The sequence below is a fragment of the Arabidopsis thaliana genome, chromosome 5 (genome assembly GCF_000001735.4).
Source record: "Arabidopsis thaliana chromosome 5, partial sequence".
Classification (NCBI taxonomy): domain Eukaryota; kingdom Viridiplantae; phylum Streptophyta; class Magnoliopsida; order Brassicales; family Brassicaceae; genus Arabidopsis; species Arabidopsis thaliana.
This window is the reverse complement of record NC_003076.8, coordinates 10780487-10794055: the sequence shown is the minus strand read 5'-3', so window position 1 is coordinate 10794055 and position 13569 is coordinate 10780487. Positions and strand designations below refer to the sequence as shown.

Sequence of the window (13569 nt, the reverse complement as noted above, 5' to 3'; positions counted from 1 at the left end):
TCGCTTCGCGTCTCCTTCTTCTGAGTTCTCCGGTTCCTTATTTTCTCCGATTTCGTCGGCGACTTGAGCTCTGATTTCGCCGGCGACTTGAGCTCCGATTTCACCGGCGAGTTAGCTTCTAGGCTCGCCGTAGCTTCCAATCCGATAATCTGCTCTCAAAGTTAGCTTCCTCCTCACCGGCAAAAGTAAATCCGATCTCCTTTTGATTTGTAGATTAATGTGAATTTCTTGTTTGAGTTATTTGTTAATAACATAAAATTGTTGTATTGTTCATTATGGGCTGTTGTATCGTTTTGAATCGGAGATTTCAGTGTTCAATCGAATTTCACGATTTGAGAAACCCAGGATAGACGAACTGGGACAAATGGTAAAACTGAGACATAATAGTACAGGTGGTACAAATGTTTTATTAAGATAAAATAGGACAGGTGGTATAAATGGTATTAATGAGACATAATATAGGACAATTGGTACAATTATGTCTAAATCTAAATGATTATGTATTTGTGTTTAAATAATTTATTTGTAATTACAGGGGGCGATGAAGAACAAGCACACATTCATACAATTTGACTATGGGTACTATTCAGAAGAGCATGAGTGGATTTTAAACAATTCTTTAAGCGGTATATTGTTAAAGACGTCAAAGATAACATACTCGTTGTTAGTAGAAAATATATGCAAGAAGATTGCAATAGATGAAACTTCAAGGAAGGTGAAATTGAGTTACATTCTATGCACATCTCAGAGAGAGACATCTATTGTAGATGATGATGACTTTTTAGGGTATCTAATGGTAGTGAATGCTAAGGGAATTAGACCAGCTTTGCACGTGGAGGTAGTAAATAAAGAATCTGAGAGGGTGGAACAAATTTCAAGGGTAGAGGGAAGAAGTTCAGTTGGTGTTAATTATGAGGAGTTGAATGCATTTGATGTGGATAATGGTGGAGTAGTTACGATTTTTGGAGGAGAAATTGTAGGAGGTAATGGGGTGAATGATGAACCGATTATTGAAGAGACTAATTGTGTAGAAGAGGCTATGGAGAATGCGGATAGCCGAATTTTTGAAGAGGCTAATAGTGTAGAAGAGGCTATGGAGAATGCAGTTATTGACAATAGGGAGCATGTGGATAGCCGGATGGATAGTGAAGAGGATAATGGTGTGGATGGTAGAATTGAGTATTATGAGCTTTCATGTGCTGGTGAAAGAAGTCACAGTAGTCAGAAAGTGAGAGTGTTGAGGAATGGAAAGATGGGACGGGGATTGAAATACATCAAAAATTTGTTTCTAAGGAGGCAATGCAAGATTTGGTTAACAAAGCTGCAAATAAGTATTGTTTTGCGACCGCAACTATAAAGTCAAAGCAACTCTTGTTACGATGCCGACAATCTACAACAACAGGTTGTAAATGGTATTTACGACTTGCAAAAGTAAAGAGCTCAAATTCTTTCAGTGTTAGAGTTCACAGGAAGATGCATATATGCAAGCGGGCTGATAAGAGTTCAAGCAATTGTAAACATACCGGCACACCACGATTAATTGTGTCTGTTTTGCATGAGGATTATTCAGGTGAGTTTCAAACTCCACCACCTAAAAGCATAATGAGTATTGTTTGGGGAAGAATGGGTTTGCATTGTTCGTATGCTACCGCATGGAAAGGAAAAAAACAACACATTAGTGATGTGCGTGGTAGTCCTGAAAAAAGCTACATTGACTTGTACTCTTATCTGTACATGTTAAAGTAGGAGGTGAATCCTAGGACAATATCATATGTGGAAGTGGATGCACAACAAAAGTTCAAGTACTTATTCGTTGCTTTGGGTGCTTGCTTCCATTGAAGGGTTTAAAGCTAAGAGGAAGATTGTTATTGTGGATGCGACTTTTCTTAAGACCGTTTACGGCGGTCAGCTAGTTTTCACAACAGCCCAAGATCCTAATCATCACAATTATATCATTGTGTTTACTGTAATTGATAGGGAGAACGATGCGAGTTGGTCCTGGTTTTTTAACAAGCTGAAAACCATTATACCGGATGAACCAAGTTTGGTTTTTATGAGAAATAGACATCAAAGCATCATCAAGTTAGTTATGCAGGTGTTTCCAAACGCGAGACATGGCTATTGTGTTTGACATTTGTCTCAAAACGTGAAAGTAAAGGTGAAAAATGAGAATGAAGAAGCGGTGGCTAAATTCAGCGCATCCGCACATGTTTATACTCAGTTTAAGTTCAGTAGAGAGTATGCTAAATTTAGGAGAAGATTTCCTAATCTCGGAGTGTATTTGTATGAATGGGCTCCTTTGAAAAATTGGGCGAGATGCTATTTTGAAGGGGAGAAGTACAACATAGACACGAGCAATGCGTGTGAATCATTGAACAATACATTTAGGCGTGCAAGAAAATACTTCCTTTTACCTATGCTTGATGTGATAATTGAAAAAAATTCAGAATGGGTTAACAGACATAGGAAGGAGTCATCTAAATAATCTGAAACAAGGGGTCTTGTGCCTTGTGGAGAATGAAATTCACACCTTATGCCCAATTGCGAAAACGATGATGGTGACCGAGTTTAACAGTTTCGAACGTCAATACATCGTTATTGGAGAAGGTGGTATGTCTTATTCAGTAAACTTGCTAAGGAAAACTTGTTCTTGCGGACGTTTTGATGTAGACAAGTATCCGTGTGTACATACGATTACCGCTGCCCAAAACTTTATGGAGACCAAATGGAGAACAGAGAGTATCGAAATGGAAGACCTAACTTCGCATGATTACCATATGAATACGTGGATAATGGCATACCACAGAACCATCGATTTAGTCTCGCATTCATCAGTTTGGATTATTCTAAATGAGATAAAACAATTGTGCGTCTTACCGCCGGAAAACACAATTAAACCGGGGAGAAATCAAGAAACCCAGTTTCCATCAATCGGAGAACGTCGTCGAAAGAACACTAATAATAAGTTTCAGCTTGGGATTAATATCAATGCGTTGTTGCAACCCGAGAGTCTGATTCCCGAATTTAATGTGTATTTTGCTTTGATGTATTATGTCTTGATTTTAAGTACTTTGTAATTTTGTGTTATGTTGTTATGTCTTTACCGTGTATTTGTACCGTCTGTACTAGTGTATTTTGTGTTATACTTGTGCTAAGCAGTGGCGGACCCAGAAAACATTTTTACCTGGTTCATATATTGTTTTTTGAACATATAAAAAGTAAAAAAATTACTAATAAGTGACATGGAGGAGGTTTGAACTCGGGTTATGAGGTGTCAATGACACAAAATTTACCAACCGAGCTACTTTCTCTTTGACATATTTGATGCATTAAATTGAATTTATAGTTTTAACTTGTGTCAACTAACCCACCTTCTCTTTTAATGGGTCCGCCACTGGTGCTAAGGGAATTTATGTACTTGTACTTGTTTTAGAATCATTTGTTTCTGTTTTAAGGGAATTGTTTTTCTAAAGAAGAATCAGTCATACATGTTTTGGAACATTTATTAATCACTTATACTAATTTTCAAAAAAATTTAAAGATATTATACACATCAATTCAGAAAACACTTCTTCCATTATATGGTATGCATTATATCATGTTGGACAAACTTGGCATGAACAAGACGAAACGCACGAATTCATAAGAATTAAATAACTAAAATATTATATCTTATTATTAAATATATTATATCATATGTCCAACTATAAGTTAAGGACATTTATTAACTTATAATATGTTGACTTATAATATATTATATCATATGTCTAAATACTAAAACTTCGAATAAGTAGAAATATGTTGACAAGCGGACAACTAAATAACTTATGGGACAACTAGTCTTTTGTTGGGGCCCACAACACGTTTTCCACGCATTCCACGTTTTTGGTAATAACTCTTTTATTTCTGTATTTTCTTTTGTATTTCCTTTTATTTTTCCTTTTGTATTTCTGTATTTCGATTCTCTCTTTCTTCTCTCTTTCTTTCTTCTCTCTCTTTCTTCTCTCTTTTTCTTTCATTTTGTTAACTTCTCTCTTTATCGGCCGAAGAACACTCCCGACAAACCTCCGCCTACGCCACCGAATATTCCGCATCCGCTGCCGGATCCAAATTCTCTGACATCCATTTAAGCACCAGAGGTAAGTTTCGGGTTTTAATTTGATTAATTATGGTTTGGGTTTAGGGTTTGAAATGGAATTATGGGTTTGATTTTTTCCCCTTTTGCATCGAATTATGGTTTGAAATGGAATTAGGGTTGCCGTTTATGATAGTTTGATAATCTCTAGAGTTTGGATTTTGGATTTTCTTATAGATTTAGGGTTTGGATTTTGGATTTTATCTCCTTTTGATTTCATGTGTCTGGCTACAGCAAATAATGCCGCTTAGTTATTCGTCACCTTCTTCATCAGAGGAACGACCTGAATTTGATGATCTTTGCAAGTACAATGGTGAATATGGTGTTCCCACAAACTGTTTTTGTGGCAAACATCTTGACCTTGAAGAGCGTATCATTGACAATCAAAAGAAGACATTTCTCAAATGTCCAATGAGTGGTCAAGATCACATAGACAAGTGGTGGGATCTCGCAGTTCACGAGTAGTGCTTTTGCATTGACAAACGACTTGGCGATCACATGCAATTGATCCAAAACGCATTAAAATTTGGAGGTGATAGTAATCGTGGAGCCATTCACCAATTTTGTGCTGAAATTGAGAAGCTCAAGGACCGCTTGGACAAGAAAGATGTAGAGATCGTACAGCTGATGGATGCACTTGGAAAGAAGTAAAATGGGAATTGAATCATTTTCTATCGATTGTATTTCCTTTTGTAACAAGTATGTTAAAATTTGAAACTATGTTGAATTCCTTTTTCAAAAATAAGTTTTGAAGTCATTTGTACTTGTTTTGAAGTCAATTGTATTGGTGATGTAGTCATTTGTACTTGTTCAGTACATTTTTCCCCAAACATAAACATGCCCCTTAGTGCCTCGCATCCTCTCAGCGGTATAAAGTGGCTTGAGATGGCTCGATGGGTTTACTTTACGTTTTTATCACGTTTTTTGCCATCCTCATCTCTTCTCTTCTTCTCATTATTCTGATCGTTGCACTACCCTTTCCTCTTCTTCTCTTTCTTCTTGTTTTCCTTTTTCGGCGTCACATCATCGCCTTCAGTCGCTTCAGTCTCATCATTTGTACCTTGTTCAACAGTAAATCAGAACCATTGTAACCAACACACATCAAATATTAAACACGATCAAAGATTGACAAAACCTTTACACTTGCCAACATACCTTTTGATGCTCCTCCAACAAAAAGAACCAAGTCAGTGCATGTTTCCACTACACTTGCCAACATCCTCAGTTTCAACACCCTTAGTCTCAACACCCTCAGTCTCTACACCCTCAGTCATATCATCCACATTCACGTTCTCCTCAAATGGTGGGACATTCTCACCAACATCCTTCTCCACATTCACATTCTCCTCATATGGTGGCACATTATCACCAACATCATTCTCCTCAAATGGTGGCACATTCTCACCAACATCTTTCTCCACATTCACATCAACATTCACTTTCTCCTGAAATGGTGGCACATTCTCACCATCTTGTCTCCTTTCAATGGTTAGAAGCCTCTGATTGTGTTCTCTCAACATCTCCATACTCGTTTAAAGTCTGCATCAATTGCTTCTTTTAAAGAGCTAATGTCCAGAACATGAGGAACATTCTCTGAGATATGTTGCTCCTCCATTTGCTGGTCGCTTCGAGAACGCACATCATGGTCAAACATGTCTTTCCACCAGATTTTCTTCTTCTCTTTGATTAGACGGGTTCTCCAACTATCAACAACCAGATCAATAAAACCTATTTTCTCATCAACAACATCATATTCTACGATGCTAGAGATATCCTATAAAAATTCAAACATTAAAATAATTATATTCAAGCTCATAATCATATAATAACTTATAATTCACAACCTTACCTTTACACTTTCAAGCACATCGTTTATCTCTTCCAATGTTCATGACACTACTACAGAATTTACTCTTACACATTCTTCGACACTCATTCTCGAACCTTACAGGTTCTCTAAATTTTGTCCCAACTGTGGGATAGCCTCAAATGCCAAAATCTACACATTCAATGTAAAAATCACATCAATTTTAGGTTAAGTCTAATAATGCATGAGAATCAAAGAATACTATAAATTGTTACCTCTAAAGGAAGAATAAATCCGGGAAACATGTTTGCACTTTTGCTTTTCCTTTCATGTTGTTCATTATCACCTTAATCCCTTCCATGCACCCATCAAATGTGAAACGACCCCAAGGAAATGTCTCGCATGCATGCACATCATCAACAATTTTCTGTAAGAAACGATCAATATTACCATCATCCTTTGACTTCGCAACAATCACCTTGCATAAAAATAGCAAGATATCCAACTTCTTTCTATCCACCTTCTCTCTTTCTCCACAATCCTTCATCTCATTCAGCTTCTTTCCAACATCTATGATTTTAATCCCAAATATATTTTTAAACATCTTTTATGCAAACTTTAATTCTTCATCCTTGCTGATCATATTGGGCTACAACTCACTGGAGTACTCATGACACTCAAAACCATTTAAGAGGGCATGCTCTTTAATAGAGTACCTAATAGGCACTCTATTCACCACAAACCAGCACTCTCTATCCATCTCTGTCCGTGCCGTGCGCAGCAAAAGCATCCACATGCCTTGAGTTATGTGGTTTTTCTCCTTAGGCATGTGGAATACATGCCTAAATTGTGCATGCACCTTGAACCATGGCAAATCTTCTTCAAACTCCTCCATATAATTCACTGTCTGATGCACAGTACATCTCGTCCATACCTTACACGTCTTCTGGTATTCACTTGGACCAAAGAACATCCCTTGTGGTTGCATTGGTTGTACTCATGACACTCAAAACCACTTAAGAGCGCATGCTCTTTAATGGACTACCTAATAGGCACTCCATTCACCACAAACCAGCACTCTCTATCCATCTCTGTCTGTGCCGTGCGCAGCAAAAGCATACACATGCCTTGAGTCATGTGGTTTTTTTCCTTAGGCATGTGGAATACATGCCTAAACTGTGAATGCGCTTTGAACCATGACAAATCTTCTTCAAACTCCTCCAAATACTTCACTGTATGATGCACAATACATCTCGTCCCTACCTTACACATCTTCTGGTATTCACTTGGACCAAAGAACATCCTTTGTGGTTGCATTGGTTGTTCCTCATCATCAATTTCATAAAAATTCATACACAAACATAAACTTAATATTTTGTTGTACTACTTGTACTAGTTATCTCAGCCCAACATTATCAACTTTTCTCATAATAAAATTTTGTAATGCAAACCAATATATGATGGATCACGTTAACGTATAAATCCATGCACTAATCACACAAACCTATACTATAAAGTTGTACTAATTGTTTTCTAGTTGTCCCTATACACTAATTTCAATATTCAGACAAAATTTTCAGATATTTGTATATACCTCATATTTTTCTTCTTCCCGTTCGTTTAGGTTTCCCTGATGCTCTTCGTCACGGTTTTCTTCTTCCACTCTTTTTTCCTCTTCCTCTTCTTCACGACTTCTTCTTCCATTTCTTTTCGGTTCACATCAGCTTCACGGATCATGTCATCACGAATCTTCTCATCTTCACTCTCACTCGAACTTGAAGGATCCACTAACTTTGCACAAACCATAATTCCCTTGCAAAACAACAACCGGAAAACCAAATTTTGATTACAAAAGAAATTAGGGTTCACATTCAAAACAAAACGCTGATTCGGTACTTACAAACAATAGGAAAAATTCGGCGATGGAGATTTGGAACGGCGGCGGTAACGGCGGATTGTAACGGCGGGTGGTGAAGAAGCAGAGAGGAGAGAGATCCGGCGATGGAGATTTGGAAAGATTCGGCGATGGCGATGGAGATTTGCTCGGCGAGAAAGGATTTCGATCGAAATCGTCGTTCGTCAGTTTAGGATTTCGAAAATGACGGAAGTTCATATTAATAATTAGGGTAAATAATTCGGTTTTAGGGGAAAGCCCATTAGAACTAGGTTGGATCCAGTCCTATCCGCAGATTTGCGGTTGGATCTTGTAAATTTTTTAAAGGCATAAGATTTTTTAATAATTTATTATGAGTTTTTATATAAAATTAAATGAAAACTATATTAGATAAATGTGACAGAATATCAATTTTTCATTTGAAACCCAGCTAAAAGCCTAAAACAAATATTATTTTATTTAATGGATTATATTGGGTAAAACCAAGAAAAAGAAAACACAGATAACATTTAGAACCAGAAAAAAAAAAAAAAGTAGCAGCAATGGCGACATCTGTTGCGACTCTATCTTCTCCACCACCAGTATCTCTACCTCTCCTCTCATCATCTCGCTCTTCCTTCTTCTCCAATTGCTTCACAGTCACGACCCGACCAAACACTCGTTCTCTGGTAGCGATTGGACGCAGAATCCGACAAGAACCAACGAGAAAGCCACTGACTTGTAATGCTTTGTTTGGTCTCGGTGTGCCTGAGCTTGCTGTGATTGCTGGCGTCGCTGCGTTGCTTTTTGGACCTAAGAAACTTCCTGAGATTGGCAAGAGTATTGGCAAAACCGTCAAGAGCTTTCAACAGGTTTGCTACATAGAAATTTTGTTGGGATCTTTATGAAATTCTTTGAGTTCTGCTTTGTTATTGTATGAGTTGTGTCTGGATTTGTGAGGAATTGATAACAAGTTTCAAAAAATTGTGCAATTCTGGAGATTCTTGTGGTAAGAAGAAATGTGATTTTGGGACCTTTCTGTTTCAGATGCTTAGTTATGTTTGGATTTGTGTGGAATTGAGTGGTTATATAACTTTGCTATATAGAACATCTGCTTGTAAACTTTGCTGTATAGGATCATAACAAATTTGATAGAATATGGATGTGATAATCTTCTTATGCCAAGTCATGTGAATAGCTTGTTGATTGTTGTTGGAATTGATGTAAAAGGTCAAAATGAGGAAACTTCATGTTTCAGGTGCTTAGTTTTTCTATGAGTTTATGTTTAGATTTGTAAGGAATTGATAAGAATACTAAGAAAAACTTGGAAACTGAGTGGTTTATATAACTTTGCTGTATGACCGTAGATGAAGAATAAATCATTCATTTGCTTGTAAACATTAAGTTTCATTGATAACTTTGCTGTGTATTATAAATCAAAGCATGTTATGTTAGCTCAAACGGGGAAATTTATTCAATTCATGTGAATAGCTTGTTAGTTGTAGTTGGGATTGATGTAAAATGAATGTGTATACTTTTTGTGGATTTGTGAGGAACTGATAAGAACACTCAGAAAGATTAGTTACTGAGTGGGGACAACTTTACCTTATAGAGTATATAGATCAAGAATAAAACATTTTATTTGCTTGTAACAGTAAGTTCATTCATGAAATGTCGATCAAGCTTGTTGTTATGTTATGTTATGTTAAATCAATAATAAAATTTTGCTATATAGTATAGACCAAGCATGTTGTTATGTTAGGTTAATCTGGCAATGCAATCTCTATTCAAAAACCGATCACAGAGGTAGCTCGTGATTTTATTATTGGAGTGATATTAGCTCCGAGAAAACTTCTGGTTATTGTTATGGCTCTCATGGTTGTCTGTTTGTTGTATGTTTTTCTGTGTTCCTATTATCGTTTTACTTGTATTGATGAAGCTTTGTATGGTTTGGTATAACGCAGGCTGCAAAAGAGTTCGAGTCTGAGCTTAAGACAGAACCCGAAGAGTCTGTTGCAGAATCATCTCAGGTAGCAACGAGTAACAAAGAAGAGGAGAAAAAAACTGAGGTTTCTTCAAGCTCAAAGGAGAATGTATGAAGATGAGAGACTTCAGTGTTTGCTTTTCCTTGTAGCTACAACAATTTTATGTCATGAAGAGTTTAGATCAAATATTATTGTCTGGAGGAAACAAAATAGCCTTCCAATGAAAAGTATAAATTAATTTGTGTTTGATGAATCTAGAAGGCTCTTTCGAGTAGAAGAAGCAAAGAACTTGCACAAACAAATTAACTCTAGTTAAGACCAAAGACCAAAGAAATACAGAGAACTCTTATGTAAACAAAGTGTCGAATTATAAAACAAAACAGAATACAAAATTTTTCTCTAAGTTTCACGTTTCTGGGTATTACAATGAAGTTTGGTTCCAGAATCACTAAGCACAAGACTAATTGTCTACGACTCGCTTGTTCACTGATTAAGCTTCTGTCTCTTGATCCTCTCAAGTGCACCCAATTTCTGGGCAGCACCGTCTTCTCCAGCTTCTTCGCCGTCTTCGTCTCTCTTTCTAGCAAGTCCTCCAAAAACAGCGGCAGGGACTTCTTTCTGAGAGATCTCCACATGGTCATCTCCATCAGACTCATCATCACTTTCATCGGGAAGCTCGATGTCTTCTCCATTCCCTGTCACTGGTTTCCCCTCATTCTCACCGGACTGTGAGATGACTCCTGCGCTTACAAACCCAACTCTTCTCCCGCCATCTTTTGCTGGCTCTGTGGGGGTAGTTGTAGACAAAAGCTGCCTCTCCAGAGCCGCCATTTCGTCTTCAGGTAAACCGGCTCTCTTCAGCTCGCCTTTTGCGTCTTCCACATCAAGCAGCTTGTCCTTTTGCATCATGTTCTCTGGTAGAATGAAATGAGTCTGAAACAAAAAAGATCAATATAGTCAGATTTCGACTCCAAAAACAAATGACAAAAAATTGAAAGAAGAGAAACTGATGCAGACCTGACTATAGCTTGCGGAAACACTTCGCTTGATACGGAGCATTTCTCTGTAGGTATCTTCGTTCCCGTGCTGGACCTCGAACTCATGCCATTTGTTCCAGAATTCAGGGTCGGACCTTGGATCTGCAAACTGGGAGGAATACTTATAGAGTGCACGAGCACGATCAATCTCTCCCAAGCTTCTCTCCAGCTCAGCAAATTTTATGCACATGATCTTCACATCCTTATGTGGAAGCCCAGATTCAATTGCTTGTTCATATATTTCCCTTGTTCTGGGAACACCAAATATCTCCGCTGCTCGGGAAATGTATATCTCGTACATCTCAAGCTTCTGACCTTCTGGAACTTTTTTGGTGGCTTCCTCATAAACCTTCATGGCTCGTTTAGCCAGACCATAATCCTCTTCTAGCTTAGCATACTGAAGGTATAACGTCCTGACAGCATCAGATGGGGCCTGCAAGAGAGACAAAAAACAAGTTAGATCACATTTCAATATTATCACATCAATAAACAAGTTCTCTAAGCCACTGGCCAATTAGTCAACTTCGGTGCTAGTTTCATCGGATCTGTAATCAGACAGCACAAAAGTATGGGTAAAAGGACAGATGAGCTTACCATTGAAACAGCATGCTCAAACAACTCTCTTGCCCGCTCCAGCTTTGTCTTCCCGTATCTCTTGACAAACTTTGTAAGATAGGTTACCCAAATGTCTTTCACATGAGGATACTTGAATATCTTGACACCTCTTTCATACACCTTGAACGCATCTTCAAAGTACTTATTTTCCTCAAGAAGAAAAGCATAATTCATTATAATTTGAGGTGTAGCTATTCTCAAATCCAATATTTTCTCATAGACAGCTCTTGTCGATTCTAACGTCCCCAGACTTTCTTCCAGATCAACATAAAAGGACCAAAGCCTCAAGGATCTATGCAGCTTCATCTGGACTGGTTCATTGCCATCAGCAGCAACTCTCCGTCTGACTTCTACTGTCGGTACAGCTGTAGCACGCCTCATCAGCTCTAATGCTCCTTTGAAATTCTTGTGTCTCAGCTCCATCTCAGCCCACTCACACCACACACTGGCGAGATGATCTACGGTTTTGTAGTTTACCTGGACTGCTTTGTCAAAAATCACTCTAGTATTGACCAGGTCTTTGTGGTTTTCATACAACTTGGCAAAAGCAACCCACAAGGTGTGAGGCTTCCCAACTGCTTTCATAGGATCAACAGTCCTCACTGCTTCTGTGTATGTGAGAATCTGCTTTGCTGCGTTTCCCTCAAATATTTTGACTCTACGATGCCATTGCTCAACATTGTGAGGATTCTGCCTAAGGAGCACACTGTTTGCCAGTGCAGGTCTTCTGTTCATCAGTTCTTCCAAACGAGCCAATCTCAGATCAACATCATTATCATCATTCAACCAAAACCCATTCAGTATCTTCCTCTGCAACTCTTTCACCGACAGATTAAAATTAAGGCGAACATCCTCTTCATCATCCTCTACGCCATTCTCTTCATTCTCATCTTCTTCATCACTTGAACTCATCATCTCCATCTTCTTCGCGACCGTACTCTCCTCGAACCGTGAATAAACGTCAAATATCACACTAAAATCCCTTACAGTTACTACCTTCATCATACCCTCCTCATAAATATCCCTAGCTTTCTCCAACAAATTCTTCCTAATGTAATAATCCGCAAGAGAAGTCCACAGCATTCCAACTTCATCCGTAAACTTCCTAATACCTCCTCTTATAATAGCATCAACATTAAGACCCGAAATCACATTAGCATGATGCACAAGAAGCTCACACAACTCCAACCACAGTTTATGCTTAGTCTTCCCTTTAATAGAATAAAACTTATCATCATTCAACACAGAAGCTAATCTCTCTGCAGATTCTTGCCAACGCTCAGACTTGACAAGAAACTCAATAAACTCCTCAATATGACTAGGATCATACATAAGATACCTTCTATAAACCCTAAGTGAAGTCTCAATAGGAATCCCATTTTGACTCACAAACACAAGATACGGTTCCCAAATCCTATCATGTTGAGTAACAGGTAAAGCACAAAGCGCACGGTCGAAAGTTCGCCGAGTCCGAGTAATCAATTGCTGAACCGTAAGAGTCTGAAGATACATAACCCAAATCCTAGGCATCTTATGCATAGTAACAAGACCTCTCTCAAAAGTATTGTTGAGAGAATCGTACTGTGGATGAGTAACAGGCAAATTCCTAACGATATCGAGTCGTTCTCTAAGATAAGCGTACCACAGTTTATAGCTTCCAGGAAGTGCTTTTAAAGCTCTCTCGTAGATGATGAAGCGTTTCTTAAAAGGAGATTCAGCTTTTGCGATTAGGTATCTCCACCATAGCTTTAAGCTGAATTGGTTTCGAAGAAGCTCTTCCTCATAGAGTAGATCCTCTTGAGAAGGATAGAGATCTTTGGAAATCGCCATATAGTTTAGATCTAGAATGGAGAAACGAAAAGGATTAGGGATTTGAGAGCTTGTTTAAGCGAATCTGAAGGGAGTGGAGAAGGATTTGATTAGAATGAGAAGCTTTACCTGTGAGAATGTGAGGGACTAATCGCCGGCGATATGGTGAAGAACGGCGAAGAAGACGGTGAAGGGTTTGTTTCTCCGGCGTGAACGTTTTTTTAGGGTTGGGGAAAAGAGAAGACACGATAGTGATTTGATTTGAGGTAAGTGTTGTTATAAGTTTATTTATATTATAATATTACGAA

General features: G+C 38.1%; 2 protein-coding genes and 2 pseudogenes across 4 annotated transcripts; 2 read left to right on the top strand and 2 right to left on the bottom strand.

Moving 5' to 3' along the window:
* Positions 1–541: 541 nt before the first annotated feature.
* AT5G28765 lies at positions 542–3016 on the top strand (annotated as a pseudogene; the record flags this gene model as incomplete). Its single annotated transcript has 1 exon — positions 542–3016.
* A 2090-nt stretch (positions 3017–5106) lies between these two features.
* AT5G28760 lies at positions 5107–7748 on the bottom strand (annotated as a pseudogene; the record flags this gene model as incomplete). Its single annotated transcript has 8 exons — positions 5107–5195; positions 5271–5302; positions 5345–5580; positions 5664–5909; positions 6289–6512; positions 6603–6898; positions 6988–7268; positions 7590–7748.
* A 579-nt stretch (positions 7749–8327) lies between these two features.
* AT5G28750 (Bacterial sec-independent translocation protein mttA/Hcf106) lies at positions 8328–10082 on the top strand. Its single transcript, NM_122758.4, has 2 exons — positions 8328–8687; positions 9780–10082. The coding sequence occupies exons 1-2, from the start codon at positions 8379–8381 to the stop codon at positions 9912–9914; spliced, it is 444 nt and encodes a 147-aa protein (NP_198227.1). The 5' UTR covers positions 8328–8378; the 3' UTR covers positions 9915–10082.
* On the bottom strand, positions 10060–13553 carry AT5G28740 (Tetratricopeptide repeat (TPR)-like superfamily protein). The gene is made up of 4 exons (NM_122757.4): positions 13391–13553; positions 11432–13293; positions 10818–11270; positions 10060–10733 (listed from the first exon to the last, which is right to left on the bottom strand). Exons 2-4 carry the CDS (start codon positions 13280–13282, stop codon positions 10284–10286), a joined length of 2754 nt encoding a protein of 917 aa, NP_198226.1. The 5' UTR covers positions 13283–13293; positions 13391–13553; the 3' UTR covers positions 10060–10283.
* Positions 13554–13569: the final 16 nt, after the last annotated feature.